Source organism: Sturnira hondurensis, unplaced genomic scaffold (genome assembly GCF_014824575.4).
Source record: "Sturnira hondurensis isolate 20B ecotype Veracruz unplaced genomic scaffold, ASM1482457v3 Scaffold0006413, whole genome shotgun sequence".
Lineage (NCBI taxonomy): Eukaryota > Metazoa > Chordata > Mammalia > Chiroptera > Phyllostomidae > Sturnira > Sturnira hondurensis.
The window spans coordinates 57,253,689-57,276,580 of record NW_028079044.1 but is presented as its reverse complement, the minus strand read 5'-3'; the positions used below and the strand labels follow the sequence as shown (position 1 = coordinate 57,276,580).

General features: G+C 52.0%; 1 protein-coding gene across 3 annotated transcripts in view; it reads left to right on the top strand.

The window, feature by feature from the left end:
* The window catches only part of MBOAT2 (membrane bound glycerophospholipid O-acyltransferase 2), a 66,862-nt gene extending 54,596 nt beyond the window's left edge, over nucleotides 1–12,266 (top strand). For all 3 annotated transcript variants that reach the window (XM_037048682.1, XM_037048681.1, XM_037048683.1), the window contains 7 exons: nucleotides 180–363; nucleotides 1,540–1,732; nucleotides 3,708–3,811; nucleotides 6,134–6,198; nucleotides 7,490–7,622; nucleotides 9,480–9,631; nucleotides 10,824–12,266. In XM_037048682.1, the coding sequence (XP_036904577.1) occupies nucleotides 180–363; nucleotides 1,540–1,732; nucleotides 3,708–3,811; nucleotides 6,134–6,198; nucleotides 7,490–7,622; nucleotides 9,480–9,631; nucleotides 10,824–11,043 (1,051 nt within the window). In that variant the 3' untranslated portion in view covers nucleotides 11,044–12,266. The remainder of the gene's footprint in view (nucleotides 1–179; nucleotides 364–1,539; nucleotides 1,733–3,707; nucleotides 3,812–6,133; nucleotides 6,199–7,489; nucleotides 7,623–9,479; nucleotides 9,632–10,823) is intronic.
* The last annotated feature ends 10,626 nt before the right edge of the window (nucleotides 12,267–22,892 follow it).

The following is a 22,892-nucleotide window of genomic DNA, read 5'->3' as shown; positions in this document are numbered from 1 at the left end:
CACAGCTGTGCTGCCATGTGTGCAGGTGCTGCCTCCCCCACCCCTCTGAGCCGCGGCCCCTCCTGCCAGGTCTTCCTCTTCCCCACCATGCCCTGTCCACACACCCCACTGTGGTCATCGCCAGTAAGTTTCTCGAAAGGCTCTGGGAGGCCTCACACGTTGCTGTCTTGTCCTCGCAGGCGTATGCCGAGCCTGCTGGAGTATCTGAGCTACAACTGTAACTTCATGGGCATCCTGGCCGGCCCCCTCTGCTCGTACAAGGACTACATCATATTCATCGAGGGCAGGTCGTACCACGTGGCGCACTCAGACAAAAATGGCAAAGAAGAGCCACACTGTGCAAGAGCGGAGCCGTCTCCCAGTGTAAGTGTGGCAACCGCCCGGAGCCTCTATCCCGCGGGCTGACTGGTCCTGTTCACACACAGATGCTCGTGTGTTCAGGTTTTGTACTTAAGCCCCTATTTCTTTAAGATGTTTTGCGAGAGAAACGACTCTTGTATTGAGGACCTAGCAGTGAAGCTTAGGAGAAGTACAGTGAGAGAAGGACAGAAGTGGGGGACGTAGGAAGCTTCGTGAGAACAACGCTTTCTACTGGCTGTGGGGTGTTTTACACGAAAGCCCTTCTGTGGGATTGAACCAACCTAATTTTCCAGGCCTTTCCCACCTAGATTTTATGTTCCAGCAAATGCCAAGTGTTCTTTTCTCCTGTTCTCCTCTTCTCTCCGCTCTCCCTTTCCCAGTGAACTCTTACTCGTCTTTGAAGGCCTACTTCACATAGCACCTTTTCCAAAACCCCTTGTCTCATTCCAGCAGTGGGAAGGTAGCAGCTAACCCTTTGCTAGAACATCCCACGTGCCGGGCACTGTCGTAAGACTTCTCACAGTTACTCCAGCCTGCACGGCAGTCTTCAGAGTTGGTGCTCTTATCCTCGTCGTTCAACAGACGAGGAGACAGACAGACTCAGAGGCCAAGGTTGGTGGTGGGCGGGCTGGAGGCCAGACCCGGCAGGCTGTGCCGCACCCCCAAAGGGTCTCCACTCCCTTTGAACCGCAGGGCACCTGGGCCCGCCCAGGTGCTGCCTGGTCAGGAAGGGTTGGAGGCTCTGTGCAGGTGAACTTTCTGTGCGATGGTATGAGAGAATCTAAAAGTCCTGTGAGAAGGTCGATCAAAAAGTCTGGGCGACAGTACGAGTGTTTTTTCAGACCATGGGCGTGGGGCGGAGGGTCAGCCTCCTGTCCCAGTCGCTGTGGACAGAGTGGTGAAGACTCGGTGTCCGGTGGTAAAAGCGCTCCCCTCTGTTCTGCTGTGTGGCTCAGCACGCTTAGCCCCAAAAGGTGTGTTTGCCCTGCACTTTTGTCACCTGCTGAGTGCTCACTGAAAAGTTGTGTCATGCTGGGTTGCGTTTCAGACGTGACACTGTGTCCACTGCCTGTTGTGTCTCCACTTCACCCGTTAGGGGCCTCCCAGCTGTAAGTGAAAGTGCAGAGGGGCCCGGACTGAGTGCGGCCCAGGTCATGAAGCCCTGTCTCGCCCTTCCAGGCGGCCGTGACTCAGAAGCTCCTGGTCTGCGGACTCTCCTTGCTCGTTCACCTGACCGTCTCGAGCTTTTTCCCAGTGGAGCACAACATCGACGAGCACTTTCGAGCCACAGCCTCGTGGCCGACAAAGGTTATCTATCTGTACGTCTCTCTTCTGGCGGCCAGACCCAAGTACTATTTTGCCTGGACATTAGGTAAGTGACCTGTGACGAGGCTTTTCTTTTAAAAATATGTCTAGTTTATTGACTGTGCTGTTACAGTTGTCCCAAGTCTTCCCCCTATACCTCCCTCCACCCAGGTCTGCCACTCCCTCCAGCAATCCCCTCCCCCACCCTTAGTTCATGTCCATGGGTTGTGCTTGTAAGTTCTTTGGTTCTCCATTTCCTGTGCTATCCTTAACCTCCCCTGTCTTTTTTGTACCTACCAATTATCTCTCTTAATCTGTGCCCCTTCCCCCCACTCCCACCTCCCCTTCCCTGCTGCTAACCCTCCAGATGGTCTCCGGTGTCTGTGGTTCTGCTCCTGTTCCAGTGGTTTGATTAGTGGGTATCGTTAAATTCAGTTGCTGATACTTTTGAATTTGTTGCCATTTTCATGTTCATAGTTTTGATCGTCTTTGTGTTCCTAATAAGTCCCTTTAATACTTTGTGTAATAATGGCTTGGTGATAACTCCTTTAGCTTTATTTACCTTATCTGGAAAGCACTTCGTCTGCCCTTCCATTCTAAATCTAGGTTCTAGGTCTTTGCTTTTCATCACTTTGAATATTTCTTGCCAGTCCCTTCTTGCCTACAAAGTTTTCTTTTGAGAAATCAGCTGACAGTCTTATGGGAACTCCTTTGTAGGTAACTCTATGTCTTTCTCTTGCTGCTTTTACAATTCTCTATTTTTAACCTTTGGCATTTTAATTATGATGTGTCTTGGTCTGGTCCTGTTTGGATCCAGCTTGTTTGGGACTGTCTGCTTCCTGGATTTGTATGTCTATTTCCTTCGCCAAATCAGGGAAGTGTTTTTTTTCTTTTTTTTTTCAAATAAGTTTTCAATTTCTTGCTCTTCCTCTTCTTCGGGCACCCCTATGATTCAGATGTTGGTATGGTTGGAGGTGTCCCAGAGGCTCCTTACACTATAATCATTTTTTAAAATTCTTTTTTCTGCCTGCTGTTCTGGTCGAATGCTTGTTTCATCCCTATGTTCCAAACTGTTGATTTGATTCTTGGCTTCATCCCCTTTACTGTGGTTCCCTGTAGGTTTTTCTCTATTTCTCCTAGTATAACCTTCGTTTCTGCCTGGGCATTTTTTATGCTGTTGTGGTACCCAGTGAGTTCTTTGCGCATCCTACGACCCGGTGTTTTGAACTCTGCCTCTGATGGGTTGGTTATCTCCGTTTTGCTTGGTTCTTTTTCCGGGGGTTTGTTCTGTTCTGCGATGTCTCTTTGGCCCCTCAGTTGGCCTCCTCCCCGTGTTCGTTTCCGGGTCTGGGGCTGCTGCTCTGACTCCCTGGCCTAGCCGCGCGGCCCGTCTGCACGAATGTGGCTTCTTCAAATCCTTGGTAGCCAGACTCACGGGCAGCTCAATTTTCTGATGGTTCTGGTGTCACTGGTTTTGAGGTCTGGTTGTAGTTCTTTCTGTGGCTGCGTGAGGCGGTGAAGCCCGTTCATCCACGCCTCCATCTTGACCAGAGGTTCTGAACTTGCACTCACTTCTGATGAACGGCCTTGGTGTCACGGCTGCCCGCCCTGTGGGGCCATCCCCCCAAAGTCTGGCTCCGCACTGTTTGCTGTGGACACCGCCAGCTTCTGTGGCCCGAGTGACGTCCAGGCTGCCCAGGTCCAGGCTGCTTTGCCGTGATAAGACTTTTCTGTTCATGTGCTGAAGTGTGTCGTACCCTGTAAGCAGCCGTGAGAGCGCCCTCTGGAGGATGTCTGGTTAGAGACCAGTTAGAAAAACTAGGGTCACTGATGTAGAAGAACCCAACCTCATAGGTCATATCCAAAATGTGAGGATTTATCCTGAAAACTGGATCATTATTAGGTTAAAATGAGAATAAATCTCCTTGTACTGTTTAAGAACAAAAGGTCATGCATGAGTGTGGGATAAAGTACACATCCTGGGAGGACATGATCCATTGTCGCATAGGGTGTTAATGCTCTTTCGTTTCCCTTTGCGCCAGCCGATGCTATTAACAACGCTGCAGGCTTCGGTTTCAGAGGGCATGACGAGAGCGGAGAAGCCCGTTGGGACTTGATTTCCAATTTGAGGATCCGGCAGATAGAGGTTAGTGAACCACGAAGTGAGTCGCCAGATGCCACTGAAAGGGCCGTCATTTGCTTTCACAGATTAGCACGTGATACCTAAACGCAGTGTCGATGGGTTTTCAGTAATCTTGCCCATTGTGTCATTGCGCCAGCACTGACTGGCTGTGAACCGTGTGCCAGGACTTGGGGACAAAGAAGGGGACACTCTGGGCTCTGGTGGAGCTGTGATCTAGTGGCAGTTACGGGGAGGCAGAGAGACAGGGAACCATCAGGCAGGTGCCCGTTGCTGTAGGTCTGGAGTCTGCCTCGGATGGTAGCGGGGCCCTGGAGGACGTGATGTCTTTGGTGGGTCAGCAGGAGGGACGTGATCGACGCCCCTGCCCAGCCCGAGGGTGTGCGCGTCACCCGGTTCCCAGGGTGGGAGGAGGCGGGTCAGGCAGGCACTGCCTTGGAGGGCATGTGGAGAGAGTGGGTGTGACCAGTGCTGGAGCGCTGTGACGGGTTTGTTCCCACGCACGTGGGAACCGCGGCTCCTGGTTGTTGGCCCCCGAGACTGGTACTGTTGTCCTCCGCCCGGCAGACGAGGACACTGAGATCCGCATTTAAACGATTGGGGATATTTTAATACAAAATGGCTATTGTCATGCTGAGAAATTATTGCTAATTTTGTTGGCTCTGATCGTAGTGTTTTAAAAGTCTTTATGTGTATAAAGGGCATAAACTCGGATCTGTTGCCGGTGAAATAAGGTTTCTGGAATTTTGCTTTGAAATCCTGTTAACTATGTCAGTAATAAACAGGGAGAAGAGGAGAGAAGAGTTGGTAATTGCAGACATCGGGCGATGAATATACAGCTGCATTTCTACCCTTTTGGTCATTGTTGTGCCCGAAGGGGCCTCTTGAGCTTTTTTCAATATCCCCCCATGAGACTTCAATTTAGTCACAGGTGCACTTCATAGCCATTTGTGCCCTTTGTGTGTGTGTGTGCTTTACACACAAAAAGAGAGAGAGATTTCTGCTTCCCCGGGGTAAAATTGCCCCCGTTGGAAAGGCACAGTGTAAGAAAAAGCGAAGGAAAGAGAAGGGGTCCCCCTTCCTGGAGGGCGAGGGCAGCAGTGCTGCCCGCGGCCAGGTGCCCGCTGAGACGGGACCTGCAGCGCCGCTGGCTTTAGCGGCGTGGGAGTTTGTGGGGTTGTTAGCGGCGTCAGGGCAGGGACGAGCGTGGCAGCCAGCCGCACAACCTTCCCCGTCAGGGAAGGAGGGTGTCGATGTGGCGACGGCTGAGGGACAGGTGGTAGAAGGAGTCCTGCGTTGTTTTAAAATGAAGGGACCGAAGCCTGTTTACTGATCGGGAGCGTGTGTGAAGAGGGGGAGAGAGACCGCTCTGTGAGGTCCCTGAGCGGAGTGCGGGGGACCTGGTGCAGAGGACAGGCAGCCAGAGTGACCCAGCAGAAGAGGGACTGCTTCTGCTGCAGAGTCAGGACCGCAGGAAAGCTGCGTGTGGGTGCCACTGAGTATGCAGTTTTGATGTGAGGAGGCGGCCTCTGATGGTTTCTGTCACCTCTCGAAAGGAGCCAAGTCCCTCATGGTGAGGGACTGGGGAGGTGACGGAGCCAAGTGGGGAGCTTCAGCAGTGTGTCACTGGACCTTGCAAAGTGCCGGCGTTTACCTGGTTCGGACTTACCAGACACAGGCGTGTCCAGTGGTGCGCTCTGATAGCCGTTTCCAAGAAGAGGAGAACGAACTGTCTTATCTGGGGAGACGGGGATGGCCAGCAGGGTGAGGGGGCTTGTTGGAGTTACGAGCCAGGAACAGTGACAACCGTCTTGAACATTGTGTGACATTCTGCACCCAGCATTCAGATGTTATGAGTAGGGAACATGGTGCTATGGTTGGTTGGGGCCAGGACTTGGATGGGGGTTGAATGCGAAGGGGAAAGGAAAGACATCCCGGACCTTGACGAGGGTGGTGGACGGTGGGCCACAGACTCTGCAGCTGGGGACCTGAGTGGGTGTGGCTCGTGGGGACGTCCCATCCTCCTGACAGTCACTTGCTACTCTCTCAGGAATTTCTCTGGCGTAATCCCACGAGCTCCCCTGTGAATGTCGCCACTCAGGAGAAAAGGGTGCTGACCCATTCACCCTGGGGGTGTGCCCTGCAGTAAACAGGCCCCTTCTGGGGCATGTGATGTTCCTGCGTTATTAAAACAGCACATTTGGGGAAGAACTCACTCCCCTGCCGTCACTGTCAAGTTCATTGACGTTTAGCACAATAAAATGTTATTACTTATATTAAAACTCCATTATTTTGTTGGGCAAAGAACAAAGTTCCTTTGTTTTTCAGATGTCAACAAGTTTCAAGATGTTTCTTGATAATTGGAATATTCAGACAGCTCTTTGGCTTAAAAGGTACGTTCCTTCGCAAACAATCTTCAGCTGTGCTTTGGCAGTTACTGATTAGGCCAAGCTTCACTGAGTTCAGATTCTGGATTAAATTAACAGCGTGTTGAGTGACACTGTGGCCTTGGTGTTCCCCAGAAACACTGTTCTCGCCCTCCAAAGCCAGGTCCTGAAGGCAGTTGTCCCTGGCCCTCCACGGCCTGGGAAGGCCTCCACCAAGGTCAGGCTGCAGCGCCCCCTGCTCCCACTGGTTGGAGATGCGGTCACACAAAACCAGCGACTGTCCAACCACTGCGCTTGTGCCCTGGGTTTTCCAGAACAATTCCAGCTCCCACACATTCCAGTCATCAGGTCTTTACTGTTAGCACAGGGTAGGAAGGTCACCGAGGCAGAAGCCCCAGCCTCTGCAGAGCCTGCATTCTCGTTAAAGACAGAGCCAAACAATCCACGTGAGCTCTTCCCCGTGGTGCAAGGAGGAGGTGGAGCAGGGGCAGCCAGGGCCCGGTGGGGCGGGGTGCCTGGCCCCGACGTGGATGGTGAGCAGGAATTGCCAGGTGGACACCGGGAGGGAGAGGCGGCGCGGGCAGGGGCGGTCACAGAAGACGAAGCAGTTCCGTCTCACTGTCCCAACCAGACTTAACACCCCGTGTTGCGTTTCTTTCATTGGTTGCCCTGGGGTGGGGGCTCTCAGCCCGGGCTCCTTTTGCCCGTGCTCTTAGGACAGGGGGGTGTCTTCATCCCGTGAGTTAGCCAAAAGGTGGCGTGGTCGTCGTCGTCGCTTCGTGTTGCCCTGCAGCCTCCCCTGTGGCTGCAGAATTCGGGAGCTGATTTGCTGTGTTCCTCCTGTTGTTAAATTTTAAGTTTGAAACCTTAGGAAGACCTTATTTTCATCTGAGTTCTCTAGCCTGTCACCAGAAACTGCAGAGCGAGCCCTGCCCACTCGCCGAACAACTGGTGTCGCTAGGTCAATTGTAAGGCCTTAATGTTACTAACGAGAAAAACAGTGTCAAATAAAGACAACTTCAGTCACAGTTAAGGGTTTTTTAACTATTTAGACTCCTAAACACTGGGCGTGATCGTTCCAGCTATTACACTGCCCCAGTAGGAAGGCGGGGTCACACCTGCTTTTCTACACCCGGCACTTGACAGCTGCGAGGGGCCGGAGCCCGCTGATGGGTCGCGGCCGACGCAGCTGGTGCCCGAGTCCTGGGCCCCCCGCACCCTCTCAGTGGCAGTGGAGCGGCTGCCGCGGGCGTTGCAAAGTGTGACTTTGCGCTCTCTTGGCCTTCCCTCATTCCAGGGTGTGCTACGAACGTGCCACCGTGAGCCCCACCATCCAGACGTTTGTCCTGTCTGCCATCTGGCACGGCGTGTACCCGGGGTACTACCTGACCTTCCTGACCGGGGTGCTGATGACACTGGCGGCACGAGTGGTGAGTACCGGCCGCCGCCCCTGGAGCCGATGCGGAGGCCGAGCAGAGCGTGGACTACCTGGGCCTGGGCCCACATTCCCCTTGCTGCGGGCCCACCCGCGGGCCCCACACGAAGCTCTGTGGGGAAGACCCGGCACACAGTGGCACCCACAGAGCGACCACTGCCATTGGAGAGGTTGTTAAGGAGAGCTGAAAGCTGTTACATAAGATGACCAGGCAGGTGGGGTTTTAGCGACGTTGCCTGAGTGCCGGCACCTTTGAGCCCTGGTGTGGACGCAGGTGACAGCCCAGGCAGAGTGCATGGCCGTCCCCAATGGCAGGCACTGTGAGAAGCAGGATGTGCTTCTGGAGAGTGTTTGCTTGCCTGGGACCCGGCGTGATGTTCTGGGAAACAGTTGAGCGACACATCGGTGACATGGATGGAAAAAGAAGAGGGACAGTCAGTGTGAGTCCTTGAAAGGTAATTGGAGGAAAGTGATGTGACAGAAATGATGGTGGGGCAGTCTTACCTGTCACTTCCAGGTGAGGTGGCTTCATGTGCCAAGCTAGCAGGTGTTTGCTGTGCCCGCTGGTGATGCGCTGTGGGGAGTGTGTGAGAGAAACACCGAGAAGGACTGGCTGAGGGCTCTGCCTCATGGTGGTTTGTGGTCTCGTTAGGGGTGTGAGACGCATGTTGCACATGTACCACAGGCACGTGTGATGGGTTCTGTGTGCCTACTAGATGTACCACAGGTGTTCAGAGGCTCAGCAAGTCCCCGTGGCTCAGGTCACTAGAGGCGACTTCCCGAGGAAAGCGTGGCTGGGTCCGGGCTCTCAGAGAGGAAGTTCCGTCAATGGTGGCTGTGGTGGGGGAGAAAGGGCATTCTAGGCTTGGAGAGGACATTAGCAGAAATGGGTCTGAACGTGCATGGGCACGACAGGCACACGGGGTCTGCGTAAAGAAGGAATAGTCCGGAAAGACGAAGGGCAGGGTGGGGGCAGCAGGGCAAGAATAGGAGAGAGACTGGGCAAGGGCCTTGTCCCCTTCCATCTGCATGTTGGGGACCCGGGCACTAGAACCCTGGCTCAGGAGGGCGGGGTTGCCGAGGGTGACGGAGGGGACAGAGTGGGTGGGAACTGCAGGGGAGGGTGCTGGGCAGGGAGGGACAGTCTGGGGGTCGCTGTGCCCCACACAGAACTTCCCCTGGGATGGACTCACACCAGGTCCTTGCAGCAGGGCCACGGATCACCTGTCAGTGTCCCATCCTGGTCAAGAGAAGTGGCTAGCGAGACAGAACAAAGGAAACAATGTTTAAATTTACCCTCTTCACAACTGATTGTTCTCTGGAAGCCAAAAGCAGCAGAACAGCAGTTACTAGGAAGCTGCTTTTCGAGCAGCCCCCCCAGCCTGCACTAACCAACAGGGCACACACTGCTGCCATTTGTCCCTGGAGAGCTCGGAGTGAGGCATCCATCCTCCTCAAACGTCCTCCGCAAACGCAGAGGACAAAGCAGGGGCTGTCCCCTTTGTGATTGCTGTGAGGAACATCATCACTGCTGCAGAAAAACAGAAGATCGATCCGAGGAGCTCTTGTCAACGTTGTTTTAACTTTTTGGAATGTTTAATACCACTTCAAAGTCTGCAGCGGAGTTGCAGAGAGCTCTCTGCCCTTCCCCCAGACTTGCAGGTTTCGCCCACGTGTTTCTGCGCCCTCTCCCCCTGCGTTCCTATGTGCACGTGTTGTTTTGAACACGTGGGGCTTTCCTGTTAGACGCCCCCCAGCGCTGTTCTTCCGGGTCCAGAAACACGTGGTGGAGGTGGTGTACTTCATAAGCAGTGTTAAAGATGAAGCGAATCTTTGTGTTTCTCTGTTTCAGATGAGAAATAACTTCAGACATTATTTCATCGGGTCTCCCCAGCGTAAATTGCTGTATGACGTGGTCACGTGGGCAGTCACCCAGGTAGCCGTGAGCTACACCGTCGTGCCGTTCGTGCTGCTCTCCGTGAAGCCGTCCTTTGCCTTCTACAGGTGAGGGCTCCTCGCCCGGGGGTGTCCCTGGGGTGCCTCCCCCTTTAAGGGGCGCTCCTTGCTGGCATGTGTGATGACAGCACCAGTGCCTCGTGTCCTGCCTCAATGTGCCCGGGCCGGCACTTTTCAGTCCGGAGACCCATGGTTTCTGGACTCTTTACAGAGTGATTTCCCCTTGGTCCCCAGATGAGAGTCCAGGCGGGAGAGCTGGCAGCTGGGTGCCTCCGACCCCCCCAAAAGGGCTAACCAGGAAGTGTAGCTCTTCTTTGCAAGGACCTATTTGTTGTCTTAATTTCTCTAATTGAAAGGACATAAATTAGTGACAGTCCATTTACCGGTTCTTGCTTCACTCTGTCTTGTGCTTCAGCAGCACTGTGTCATCTCTGTGACATGTGTCATCGTCTGGAGTTTCTCGCTTCCTCTAACTCCTCGCCTCCCCACATTAGCGATCTTTGAGATCCAAGACCTCATTCTCCCATAGGTTCTTCACTGCCCAGCATTCGGAATGACGGCACAGAATGCGGGGCCAAACTTGTTGAATTGACTGTGACGATAATCATCCATTTTAATGAAATTGTTACATATTTTTTTAGTGTGATGGAGCGAGCTGTTGTTTGAATTTCACCCAGTATTTTCTTCACAGTTACTTGAACTTATAGCTATAGAAGCAGTGTAGATCACATTTAGCTTATATCTAATCTGGGCAACGTGACTTTAATTTCATGACAGTGACCATCAAGAAGCAATACCGTTTATCTGTTACTTTATTGGACTCTGTGTAACTTAGTTAGGACTGTACACAGCAGGAGACGCCAGAGCACGAAATCCCTGCTAGTCCCGAGTTCTCTGGTCTGCTCAGCATTTGGTTCTGTGGATGGAGAGGTCACTCTCAGGTCGCTGCAGCCGCTGGGAAGTGCCTTTTTGTCGTTGGTCTATTTAGCCGTGGCCTTGTAACCCTTAGAAAGGAATGTAATATGATGCCTAGTCTCATGCTTATAATCCGCTTGGGTTTATCCAGAGCTGTATAAACACTCACTGGAATACACTGTAGAGATTCATCTCGGGCAGGGGCGGGGCGGACAGGAGAACAACAGTAAATAAATACATCCTGAGGGGGACATGTGACATTTTGCCAGGTGTGTGGGTATTAAGGATTGTTAAACTTTAATGAAGTTTTTCCTTTTGCTTCCAGCTCCTGGAATTACTGCCTTCACATTGCCGGCATCTTAGTGTTGCTGTTGCTACCAGTGAAAAAAACTCAAAGAGGAAAGAGCACACGTGAAAATGTGCAGCTCTCACGATCCCAAAAGTTCGATGAAACAGAGGATTCTTTGGGACAGAACAGTTTTCCCACAACCAACAGTGTTCGCAGCCGAGAAGCAGCCCCCGCGCGCCCGCCGTCAAACCAGTGACGGGGAAGACCTTGCTCAGCGGCTGCAGTAACAGAAACCAGTCTTAGCACCTTCGCAAGGGTCGGGTGTGTTTGAAAAGAGAGTAAGTTGGGGGGGGGATTGGACAGTCGTCGACAGGGAATTTCCTGCGCGCCCGCTTGGAAGTGGAGCAGAATGAGCCCTCCCATGCCACGCCCCCCTGGGCCGAGCCTTACACAGAACACTCCCACTGTCTCAGTGGGCTCGGGGACCTCAGCACAGGCAGCAGGGCATGTGGGGGCCCTGCTGCCGAAAGTCCGTCGCGTGCCCCGAGGCGCTGAAGAGGTGGGAAAGGATTGTGTCCATCTGGGCGATGGAGAGGAGTTCACTTTTCCAAACGAAGGTCTTGCCTTAAGCCCTCCGCTTCCTAAACTGTTGTCCCTAAATGGTGTCTTCAGGTGTACCCACTGTGCGAGCGCTATTTCAATATTTGATGTTCGAGGCTACGAAGGAATTCTGGGGAAGATTGAAACAGGACATTTAAGATTGTGGATAGTTTGAAAATGCAATAAACATCTCAGTATTCGAAGGGTTTCCTTAAAGTATCTCACATCACTGCAGTGGGCAGTGAGTCCGAAGATGGTGCGGATGCCAAACGACAGGGAGCTTACTTTCCCGGGGGAGTTTAGTTACTTTGTGTCAGAGAACTTCAAGGAAGAGTTTCTTTAGCACAAGTAAAGATTGGTAATATGATATTTCAAGCTCATTTTCTTACAGAAGAGAGAGAAGATGACGGAGGCAGGCCGGCTGGCGGGAGGGGTGAGCGAGCAGGGCGTTGAGTGGCGGGGCAGGAGCTCGCGGCCGCAGGAGGCACCGTGGGTGCCCGGCAAGTGCCCAGTGCTTGGCAAAGTGCTTTTCTCCCTTGTTTATCTGAGCTTTTGTGATACATAAGATGCGAAAGTCTAGTGAAGTTTTAATGCCGTGGATCTTAAATGAGATTTATCATGCATAAATTATATGGGGCTGTAATAGGGTTATGAAATTAGTGGTGGGAAATTGCTCCAAGGTTTTGAAAGAGAGATTGCTGGGGAAGGCTACTGTCTGGCTATTCACATTCTCCTCCTTGACAGTTTGATTCGTGTTTGGGAACGTTTTAGGGAAATGAAAACTTAATGTCATTGGGTTTGAACCACATTTTTAGAGAATAATATAAATTAGTTTCCAAACTCTTAACTTCTCACATTAAAATTTTGCTGTTGACTCTTGTTAATGAGTTTTCGACTCTGTAATTAGAAAAATGTGCTTTTATCTTTTGGGCTGTTTTCAACGTAATGAACTCGCCTTGACTCCAAGGTGTCTCCCTGAACCCCACAGCCTCGCTGCAGTAGCTGAGCGGGGACCGTGGGGTGACATGCCAGCCTGGCGTCGGAGCCTCGGCCGAGGACCCCTCCCCAGGGCTGTGAGCAGGATGGGTGGGCAGGGCCTCTTGACTGCGCCTTTATTTGACCAACCTTTGTGGAATTTACTTTCCTTTTGCCTTATGTTATTTAATGAAATGCAGATTGTCTCTGGTCTCTCTTTTCTATTTTTGTTATTAGTAAATTTTCAAATGAACTTAAGGACAGAACAACCATCTGGCTTAAGTGATGTAGTATTTCCTTTAAGAAGAAAAGCAGCCCTGGCCGGTGTGGCTCAGTGGATTGAGCACCGGCCTGTGAACCAAAGGGTCATGAGTTTGATTCCCACCCAGGGCACGTGCCTGGGTTGTGGCCAGTAGGGGGCACATGAGAGACAACCACACATTGATGTTTCTCTTTTTCCCTCCCTTCTCCTCTCTCTAAAAATAAGTACATAAAATCTTTTTTTAAAAAAAAGAAGAAAGGAAAAACAAGCGTACTTGGAGCTTTTGAGGTCCTGATCAGCAAAAATATCTCTGTATCTTCTTAGACCTTCAGAAATATCTGAGTATTTGTATGAACTGTGTTTAGTTCTCTAAAGGTCGCTTTTACCCACCTGATGAGGTCAGCAGCCTCATTACCCCAAGAGGTAATGCCCCATTACCTGGCGGAAAGAGCAGGTAGCTGAGTAAATTTTCCCACGCTTGAAATGAAGCCGTGGGATGTCAGAGGGCAGATGAGAATAATCGTGGAAAATATCTGCCCCCCAAATCTCTCCTCAGTTTAATTAGAGCTGCAGAGAAGCTGGTCACTTTTAAGAAAAAGTAAACAAGTTTAGAGTTTAAAAGACAAGTCTAGGCATGTCATAAGTGAAAACCAGAAAACTTAATAAAACCTTTTCTGTTCAGCCTATTCAGCCATTTGCAAATAATCATGTTTATTTCTACTCCTGGACTGGACTTTCGTTTCTCAGCCCGTGCCCCTCGGGTCACTGGTAACTCCTGCTCCCTGAACGCAGCCGCAGCTCGACCACCGAGGAAGCAAGGTAACCGGTGGCGTTTCCAGTGACTTGGAAGATAAACAGACTGATGTTCACTTCCCTGGATCAGCTCATTTTTGTTTGTTTGTTTTGGGTTTTTTTTAATGTATGAAGTTGTTGGGTAGGTTTTCTCTAATTTTGGGGACATTATCATCACAACTATGCAGTCTAGAAGAAAAGCTAAAGAAATGATTCTCATTCTCAAATGGACTTTTCTCCTCAAAAAGCAACTTCTCAGGCTCTGTGAAGTGAACGCATCTGCTCGCAGTGCTGTGCAGACAGATACCTCCCCTGACGGGGGTGAGGGGCGGGGAGTTTTAAAACAGGTGCATCTCTGCTACTGCCTCCCTGGGAGCGAGTGGGAGCTGGCTCGCTGCGCTGCACGCTGCTTCTGAGTCACAGAGTCCCGTCCAGTGCCCGTGTGCGGGGGGGCCCTCCACTCTTCCCTTGCGAGGCCGCCCCAGAGATGGTCTGTCACTACCGTATTTCTGCTGCTGGTTGATGACCTGCCCTGTGGGGAAAATGAACAAAAACAATTCATTTTGTTGGGACAGTAACAGCTATTTTAATTTGATGTATCTCCGCTATCACCATTTTACAAGTGGCTTCTCAGTTTTAAAATAAGCATTTTTATTGGAACTTGAGGTCATGGGAGGAATTTATGGATCTTGTGAAGCACCCTGTGTGATAGAGGCTTATTTGGTTCCGAGAGTGGCCACCATCACTTTGCCGCCGCAGTGCTGCGGGCGGAAAAGCGCTTTGTTGCTGCTCCCCACACGGGGCTGCGCACACGCAGGCCCTCCAGGCGCCAGTTTGGAGGAAGGTGTGCAGTCAGCAGGATGGTTCCGGGAAGTGGGGGTCGCCACCCTGGGGCACTGATGATTGAGGGGGGCCCGGACCCTCCCGCAGCCCTGCCTTCCTGGGGCCTGTGGTTCGGATGAGCCGCCTGCACTCAGGACAAGGTGCTTACTGAGCCCAAAGGGTCAGTTCACCAGGCCTGCGGCCAGCCGGGCTCATCGTGAATGAAGGCCACGAGCGAGATCCGTGCAGAGGCCCGGGCGAGGGCAGGTCCACAGTCAGAATTCCTGTCACGGTCATTCACTGTTATGACCGGTGTCAAAGCCTTGACTCTGGAGATTTTCAGTGGCGACAGAGGAAAACCTGTCAGTCCGTTGAAGCAAAGGCACACCACTTGTAGTGCATGCAGCCTTAAACTGAGTCTTTCAGCAAGAAATGGTCTGTGCTGAGGGGATGTGCTTGCTTTTAGCTTTCTCTGTTTCCTTTTCCATTTGTTTCTGTTTGTGCCATGTAAACTTGAAAAAATATGTGTAAAAATTTTATACGAATTGCTAACCTCACTGGACACCGTTTACCACCATAAAACTTCTCAAATATTATTTCATTCAAGACATTTAAAGCACACTTGAATTATACCTTATTTTAAACTACAGGAAAGTTAAAATTTTTTGCCATTAAAATTTAATTACAAAATTTGTATTTTAATTCAAGGACTTGCTTACACTTAGGACAAGGATCTTTCCTACTTAGGATTTTGAATATTCATGAATAACTCTGGACATTTATTCTCTTCTGTTTCCTTATTCCACACTGTTCAAAATTATCAGTTTTAAGAGTTATACATTATCATTGGAAGGAAAAATTACTGGAGAGAATAATTGATTCGGAACGGTACCTGTCACCACCGTCAGCGAGTGATTTGTCCAAGCCGTAGACACAGACTGGTGTTTTGTGGGGCTCATTTAGCCACAAGCAGTCCATCTGAGGTTGAATGCGTCCCGTGTAACGTGGGCACAGGGTTCTAAATAACAGTGTGAAGTGCCGCCCTCCTGCCCTCCAGTTCCTGATGCCACCGTTCCCTCGGCCCGGTGGCTGGTCATCGTGCTCTGGGCTGAGAGGCTGGGGCCAAGGGACAAGGTTTGCATTTTTTAAAAGAAGAAATGCCACTCGGATTTGGAGTCAGAAGGTCAGCGTGTGGGGATGTCTCCAGCATTTTCTGCAGTGCCTGGCACTCAGACGTGTCTATAGCGGCTCTCCTGGCTGAGGGACACGGGAGATGGGATCTCCCTGTGGTGCTGGTAGGAGCGCTCTTGGACTCGTCGACGAAGCCGCCGACTGAGCTCTTGCACAGAGGATGCAGCCAATTCCATTTTGATGGATGAGCTGCTTAATAATGTTTCTGTGTGTTTTAAATGGTGCTTATTCTAAATGGTGTGGCACATGGCGCAAGCCCCAGTAGAGAGCCGACAAGCTCTCTAGGTCCATCAGTGGGAAGACTGTCCACAACGGAGCCTCAGGACACGTTTCTAGGCTGACTTGCCTTTAAAACCAACTGTGGCTTTCTTTCCGCACACCTTGTATGAAGCAGACGGAACCCACTCCACGACCCTGCTCTGAGCACCAGTGTGACGGCCCAGGCAGGGCTGCGCACTCGGGCTTCCTCAGCGGTGAGCAGCCGTCTCTCAGTCAAAACTCAGTGAAACTTTTGTCCAGTTTTACCGTGAAAAGGTGGAATTATAAGGAAAACCCAGAAGTCACAGAGCAGCGACAGTGGAATGACTGAACACTTTCTGAATTACCTGTTGGAAAAAGTGACGGGCTGTCTGTTCCTGGAATCGTAAATGACAGTGTCCCGCCCAGTCTCTATTTTGGGGTAACTTCTTTGAGAAATTGATGTGTGGATGTTCCTTTTTGCCCTTTCCCATCAGAGGACAATCATGTAAAGAGTCTCGCAGACTTTTAAAGCATGCCTCTGTCCCCATTTTAAGTGTTTCTGGTTCTGTGTCACACAGATCTGTCCCTGGAGTGCACTTGCTTCTGACTTGATCGCTTGGAGAAAGGAGTCCAACTTCCATCACAAACGCGTCCCGAACCAGTCTTCTCCTCCCTCGCCTGTGTGCTACCGCCTCTCCGAACCAGAGCGGGCTCTGAGGCAAAGCAGGGGGCGGAGGTGGACGCAGTTCAGGTGCAGGTGTGTGATTTCATTCCTGCCGCCTCCGTTTCCACGTGGGAGTAGTTGGGTGTCGTCACCGAACCGGAGGAGGGTCCCAGTGCCCGTGGCCAGGTTTGCAGGACTCCTTTGCCCTCCCAGGGGGAGCACAGAATGTGATGTTCTGTGCTTTTTGTTTTTTTGATTCAAAAAGTGTTTTTTAAGAAGCGTTTTCAGCAGACCCATACATAGTTCTCGTGCAGTCAATGAGACCGCCACGTGCGGGTCCGCTGTCGTGTGGCGGTTCCACGGCCACTCGGTTCCGGTCCGTCTTCAGAGCTGCGCCGTCGGCTTGTCACTGGGCTTCCGCTTGTCACTTAATGTCTTTAACTTACAGGTGAATGTTCTTTTCTAATCCGTGTGTCTTTAGAGCTGATTAAACAGCAGTTTGAAAGTGGGTGTGTGTGTGCTAATTTCAGAGGCTCTTGAGTTCCATGTGTAGAGCCAAACACCAGGCCTGTCATGAGAAGTCATTTTTTTTTATTGCCGGATTCTTCAATATGATAATGAAAGTCTAAGGATTCATCGACTCACTAACTGCTTAAAAATTATTTAAAAGAAGTTTATCACATGATACACACTTCGGAAGGTAGTTTAAACAACCTTAAATTGGTATGTGGTATCTTTCATTCTCCCTTGAAAGACAAAGTGAAGATGTTGATGTTCCTCAGTTAGAAGGAGCTGGCCTCCCCGTCCCGTGGGCCTCTCCTACGTGGACGTGTGTGTTCGGGCTGTGCTTCCGAGGAGCCGGGTGCTGGAGTCCCACCAGGTTTCTGTATGATGGTCACACCCCAGGGGTGCGCGTGCACGTGTAGGCCCTGCTGTAGGAGAACACCGTGCATGAAGTTGTGCCGTTGCATGGGGATGCGAGGTGCACAACACAGATATGTCCGGTCATGGTGCCTTCTCTCTGGAGGGCCTCGGACCAGGCTGGCTGAGTTAAATGACCCCATTTGGAGACTCCGGGCTGCGCCCAAGCTGCCAGCCAGCGCCATCCTGCGCCATCCTCCAGGCGGTGTGTGCTGACAAGCGGGGCAGCCGAGGCTAGCGTGACTGTGCAGTCAGGCCCAGGAAGGCCAGGTCCTGACAGGCCTCCTATTTTATGTAGGTGAGCAGTGCATTTGAGGGTTTTTCTTTCAATGATTCATTCCACAAGCTAAATGAGTCCCTACCCGTGTGCTGGGTAACTAAAGGGTGAATTACTGCCCTTGCCTTCAAGGAGCTGATAGGTGATGCCCAGAGAGTACAGTGAGTGCTTTGTGAAAGACGGTCCAGAGGACCTCAGGGTGGGAGGTGGGTGGGGGAACCGGGCCAGGGCCGGGTCGGGACACAGGAGTTGGCGCCGAGTCTGGGGGCAGGTGTTTACTGGGCTGAGAAGGGTGTGCGAGGGGGATTAATTAGAGGAAGGGGCATGCGAAGGCTTGCGGGGCGCTGCACCAAATAGCACGGAAACCGGAGCAGAGCCGGTGTGGGTCTGTGTGCCCCTGTCTGATACCGACTTACCTCCCCCAGTTAGCAAAAGGAATAGGAAGAAATGGAGCCAGTTTGTAAAAAATAAGAAATAATTCAAGCCCTGGCTGGTGTAGCTCAGTGGATTGAGCGCGGGCCTGCGAACCACACGATCGCGGTTCGATTCCCAGTCAGGGCACATGCCTGGGTTGCAGGCCAGTTCCCGGTTCCCTGCAGGGGACGCATGAGAGGCATCCATACATTGATGTTTCTCTCTCTCTCTCTCCTTCCCTTCCCCTCTAAGATAAATAAATAAAATCTTTTAAAAAAAGAAATAACTCAAGCATGTAGATCAGTACAGAGCAGCATGACAGACGCTCATGCCCGCGCTCGGGTGGGACATGTTTTTGCTTTGCCTCATGAGGTTCAGAATTTGTGGGTTTTTTTCTAGAAAAAGAAGGTTGTCCATAAGGCTGGCGCACCTGCCTCAGCCTTTCACTTCCCCTCCCTTCTTGGACGGAGTAACTGTCGCCCCCGAGCCTCTTTGGTAAGCTCTTCACTTGGTTGGTCCGTCTGGGGAGCTTAGCCTGATTTAAAAAATGCTCTCGTGTCCGTGTCCGAGGGCTTCCTAGGTGTTTGCAGTAAGAAGGGTCACGTCGACGCCGTGCGCTTGAGGCTGTGGCCAGGTGTCAGTACAGACTCTTAACGTCGCAGAAACGTTGCATTTCTCTACTGGTAAATCTTCTCCACTTTGTCCTGCTGTGGCTTTTCCTTACCACGTGTGCTTTGTTTGGTGTTTGAGTCCTCTGCTCTGTCTGGTGGCTTCCCTGAGCAGGGCCAGCAGGAGGGCAGAGCCAGACACGCTGTGCCCAGTGTGGTGCCGGTTGCTGGCTGCCTCCCCCTTTTGCAGGTGCACATGAAGACAGCCTTAAAAATGAGCCCCAGTCCCGAGCTTAGGTGCCAACTGGTTACAGCCACCCCCCGGGAGACAGCTGCCCGACACCCAGGGCCCGAGGGCCCATGAGAAGGTGAGCCCTCCCACCGGCCAAGGGGCCACCAGTCCCCCCAAAAGTTGACTTCCTGTTTGTACATTTTCTCAGTGTGTGAGCCATTAGCCGTGAGGACCAAGATGCTCCCATCCAGAAATCAAAGACACGTAGTGGAAACCTATACTGCAACCCACTCTCAGCATTTACAATGAAGCTTCTTAAAAGAGTCAGCACAGTCCCTCTGCTTCCTTCCTCGTCCCCGACTGGACCGAGTCCCTCTACAAGGGGCCGCTCTGGCCTCTGTGGCTGAACGTCATGGCCAGTTTCCCTGTTTTCTCTCTCTTTGTGCTGTACTAGCCACTCTCTCCCTGAGAGTCTTCCCTCGGCTTGGGGGAAACCGCCTCCCCGGCCTCCTCCTAGGTGCTGGCGCACTGCGTTTTCCTCAATAATTTTCTCTCGGGCGCGGTTAGGCCATAAACAGGTCAAGCTAACGAAAGCTCTTCTTAGCGTTCATCAAGAAGAATAACGGAAGTCAGTGAGATGGTTCCAGACACGGCTGCTCCAAGGAAACAGCCCGGGTAACAGCATTTGACTTCTGAGTCAGTTCACTCAGGGAGAAGCTGTGAGGACGGACTAGGGACTTTTGTGCCAATAATCACATGCTCCTGCCATTTTATTCCATTAGGGGTGCGGACCCAGAACCCCGTGATGTCAGGTTTTTTTTTACCAGACGGGGTTGCCCTTGGGTGGGAAGTCCCTCGAGAATGGCTGAACAAGATCAGATTTCTGTGTAGTGCCCGCTGCCCCAGGGATTACGTGGAAGTTACTTTTCTGCCTAGGGACGTGGCACCTGGACACATTTCCCTGTGCCCTAGCAGGGCCCTATTGTTGGAGTTGAAAGCGGGAGCCTGGCTATCCCAGGTGGCCCTGTACAGCCCACTTCCCCCCCGCCAGCCCTGACCCCAAGCCCCAGCCCTGTCCTGGGCATGCTGGGCACATTGTGAGGAAAAGAGACACCCCCCGCCCCCCATGCCACACAGGCTCCCTGCCCTTTGGCTCCAATGAAAACCCAGGCGGCTCCTGAGAGACTAGTCCCCTTGCAGCCCTGTCTGCGCCCCGGGCCTGGAGGTGGGGTCGGTGCCCTCCTTCCTTCACGCCAAGGGCAGACAGTCTCTGCTTCTTCCCTGAGGCACCAGAGCTGAGACGCTCGTGCCCTCCCTCCTTGCTCTGCTGTCTGCAAGCTTCCTGGGTCGCTCCCTGCTGGAAAGGGCCAGACCCTGGTTCCTGCTCCTGTCCAGCACGTGGTTCCTGATGGTTCTGAGACCCCTACAGAAGAACCTGACAGTTCCCTGGCCTCCCACTTCCCTAGCCTGCGGGCTTCCAACGGTCACATCCCCCATTCCACTCAGGCCACCCGGGTGGACATGCTTTAGACCTCGTCACCACCGATGTCTCACTTCGAGCAGTCTGTTCTCAGTCAGCGGCCAGCTCTGCACCTCACTCCCTCTAGGCTGCAGACTCCATCATGTCTCTGACCCCATCGTCCTCGAGTCCCAGTGACCTTGACTCATGGCCGTACCCCTCCGTTACCAGCTGCGGCCCCCTGCTGTGCTGGGGCCCAGGTGTCTGTCCTAAAAGCAGAGGGACTCTGATTGGAGAGAAGGAAGGGCAGTGCATTGGAAACGGCTGAAACATTAAATATATGTATCACTTTATTTTGGAGTGGTCCTAGATTGACAGGAAACGGGAAGCGACCACCGTGCTCCCCAATCGTCACTACCCTGTGGATGGCACCTCTGTCACGACTAATGCACAGGGTGGGCACATTATTACCGAAAGCCCTCGCTTTATTTAGATCTCCTTGCCTTGGTTTTCCCGGTGCCCTTTTCTGCCCCAGGGTCCTGGGTAGGGTGCTTCCCATTCAGTCATTATGTCTCCTTGGCGGGGACGATGCCTCCACTTTCCCTGTTTCTTCTCAGGACCTGACAGCTTGGAGGAAGGCTGGGTAGGGGTCGTGGAGAATGTCTCCCCACAGGACTGGCCGGGTGTTCTCTCTCTCGGATGTGTTTTCACAGGAGAGCTTCCTTTTTGACTAGGTGTAGGTCTTCCAACGTTGCACGACTGCGGTGGAAAGAACATGGTAGGGGCGAGCTGCTGGTCTCGGCTGGGACAGACCTGCTTGGTCTTCTCAGCTGCCCCTGGCGCTGGGCATCTGCTCCCACACACACCCAGAACCTGACATTCCGCCTGCACGGCTGCCGCCCCGGCACAAGCCACTCTTGCCTTTTGCTTGTAGCATTGCAAAACCTCCCCGCTTCCACCCTGGCCACTGGGACAGGCAGCACGTGGCATTTCTGAAACAGGTCAGCTGGGTCCCTGCTCTCTCAAAGTCTCCGGGGGACCCCCTCTTCCCTGCAGTAACATTGTCTTCCTTGGGGTCCGAAATGCCTGCCGGCCTAGCCTCTGGTCTCATCTGCACCTTCCCTCGCCCCTGACCATACCGCCCCACCTCCTGGACCTTCTCCTGTTCTCTGAACACGCCCAGCTTGTCACCACCCTGGGACTTTGACCCTACTGCCTCATCTGCTTGAACCTTTCCTCCGAGTGCACGGCCTCCTCCTCCGCCCCTCGGCGTTTGCCCCTGGGCTGTTCACCTTCCCCAAGGCAGTAGGACCACCTGTGGCCTACCCAGTCTGTCACTGGTCGGGTGGTTGTCTGCCTCCCGCTTTGGGGTGTGAGTTCCGTGAAGGCGGGTGGCAGGGACTTGCCCTCGCTCCTGTGTCTGTCCTCACACTGCCGCCTGGAAGAGGGTTGAACACCTAGTCAGCACTCAGTCACTGGTGCTGAGATGAGCGACTCTTAGGCTCATTCCCTCTTGAGAGGAGCTTGGCCTGTGATGACTCATTGATGGGAACTGGTGAGATGACTTAATGAGTGAATGGAAGCTGATCCCACAGTTAAAACCCTCTGCTGGGGCATCCCACAGCTCTCCCGTCGTTTTCTCCTGAGCAGCCTCCCGTAGGGCTCCGGCGGACACTGTGTGCTGGGGGCACCAAAGTCGTACACTGGTTGCTATTGCTTCAGGTGTAGTTTCCAGTATCTGATATACTGATACTAGACTAGTGTTATCTGCTTTTTTCTGACACCCCTCCCATATTTGGTTATACGGTTGCATTTGCCATTTTTTGACTGTACGCCACTCTGTACGCCATCCCTGCTTAAGTAAAATACTTCTTCCCAGAGAAAGTTCTAGACAACCTGCAAGGAAAAAGCAGCTCAAATCTTGACTAAGAAGTCCTTCCAGTTTCCTCCAAATGCAATTAACCTCTTCCTCTTCCAAGTGTGTATCAAAATAGCCAGAGCAAAGCACTAGGAGACTGTAAGAGACAGGAAACACAAATGAGAGGGTAAGAGAACTAGCGGCTATGGTTAAAAGGTCGAGCCCTGGCTGATAGCTCAGTGGATTGAGCATGGGCCACACGATCTCGGTTCGATTCCCAGTCAGGGCACATGCCTGGGTTGCAGGCCAGTTCCCAGCAGGGGACGCATGAGAGGCAACCATACACTGATATTTCTCTCCTTCTCTCCTTCCCCTCCTCTCTAAGGATAAATAAATAAAATCTTAAAAAAAAAAAAAGGTCGAGCATGTGAGTGACCAGAGTCCAGAAAAGGGGAGAAGAGAAAATGTCAGGAAAATGATGATGTTGGTGAAAGGCCTCAGTCGCTGGGGACTCAGAGAAGGAGTTCTTGGAGAACTTATTTTAGAAAATACTGCAACTGATTGCATCGTGATAGTAATTTGAAGTGTTGTATTGGTTCCAGAATATCCAAACGCATAAACAAATCATGTTGAAGTCAGTTTAATTCAAGAAAGAACCACTTTGTGGGCGATTTGGAAGTCGAAAGGAACAGGTTTAAGACTTCATAGGAAGCAAAGAGAAAAGTAGTTATCTTTAGGTAAAACGTTGGTTTTAGAGAGAGGGAAAAAACAACAGAAATAAAACAGAATC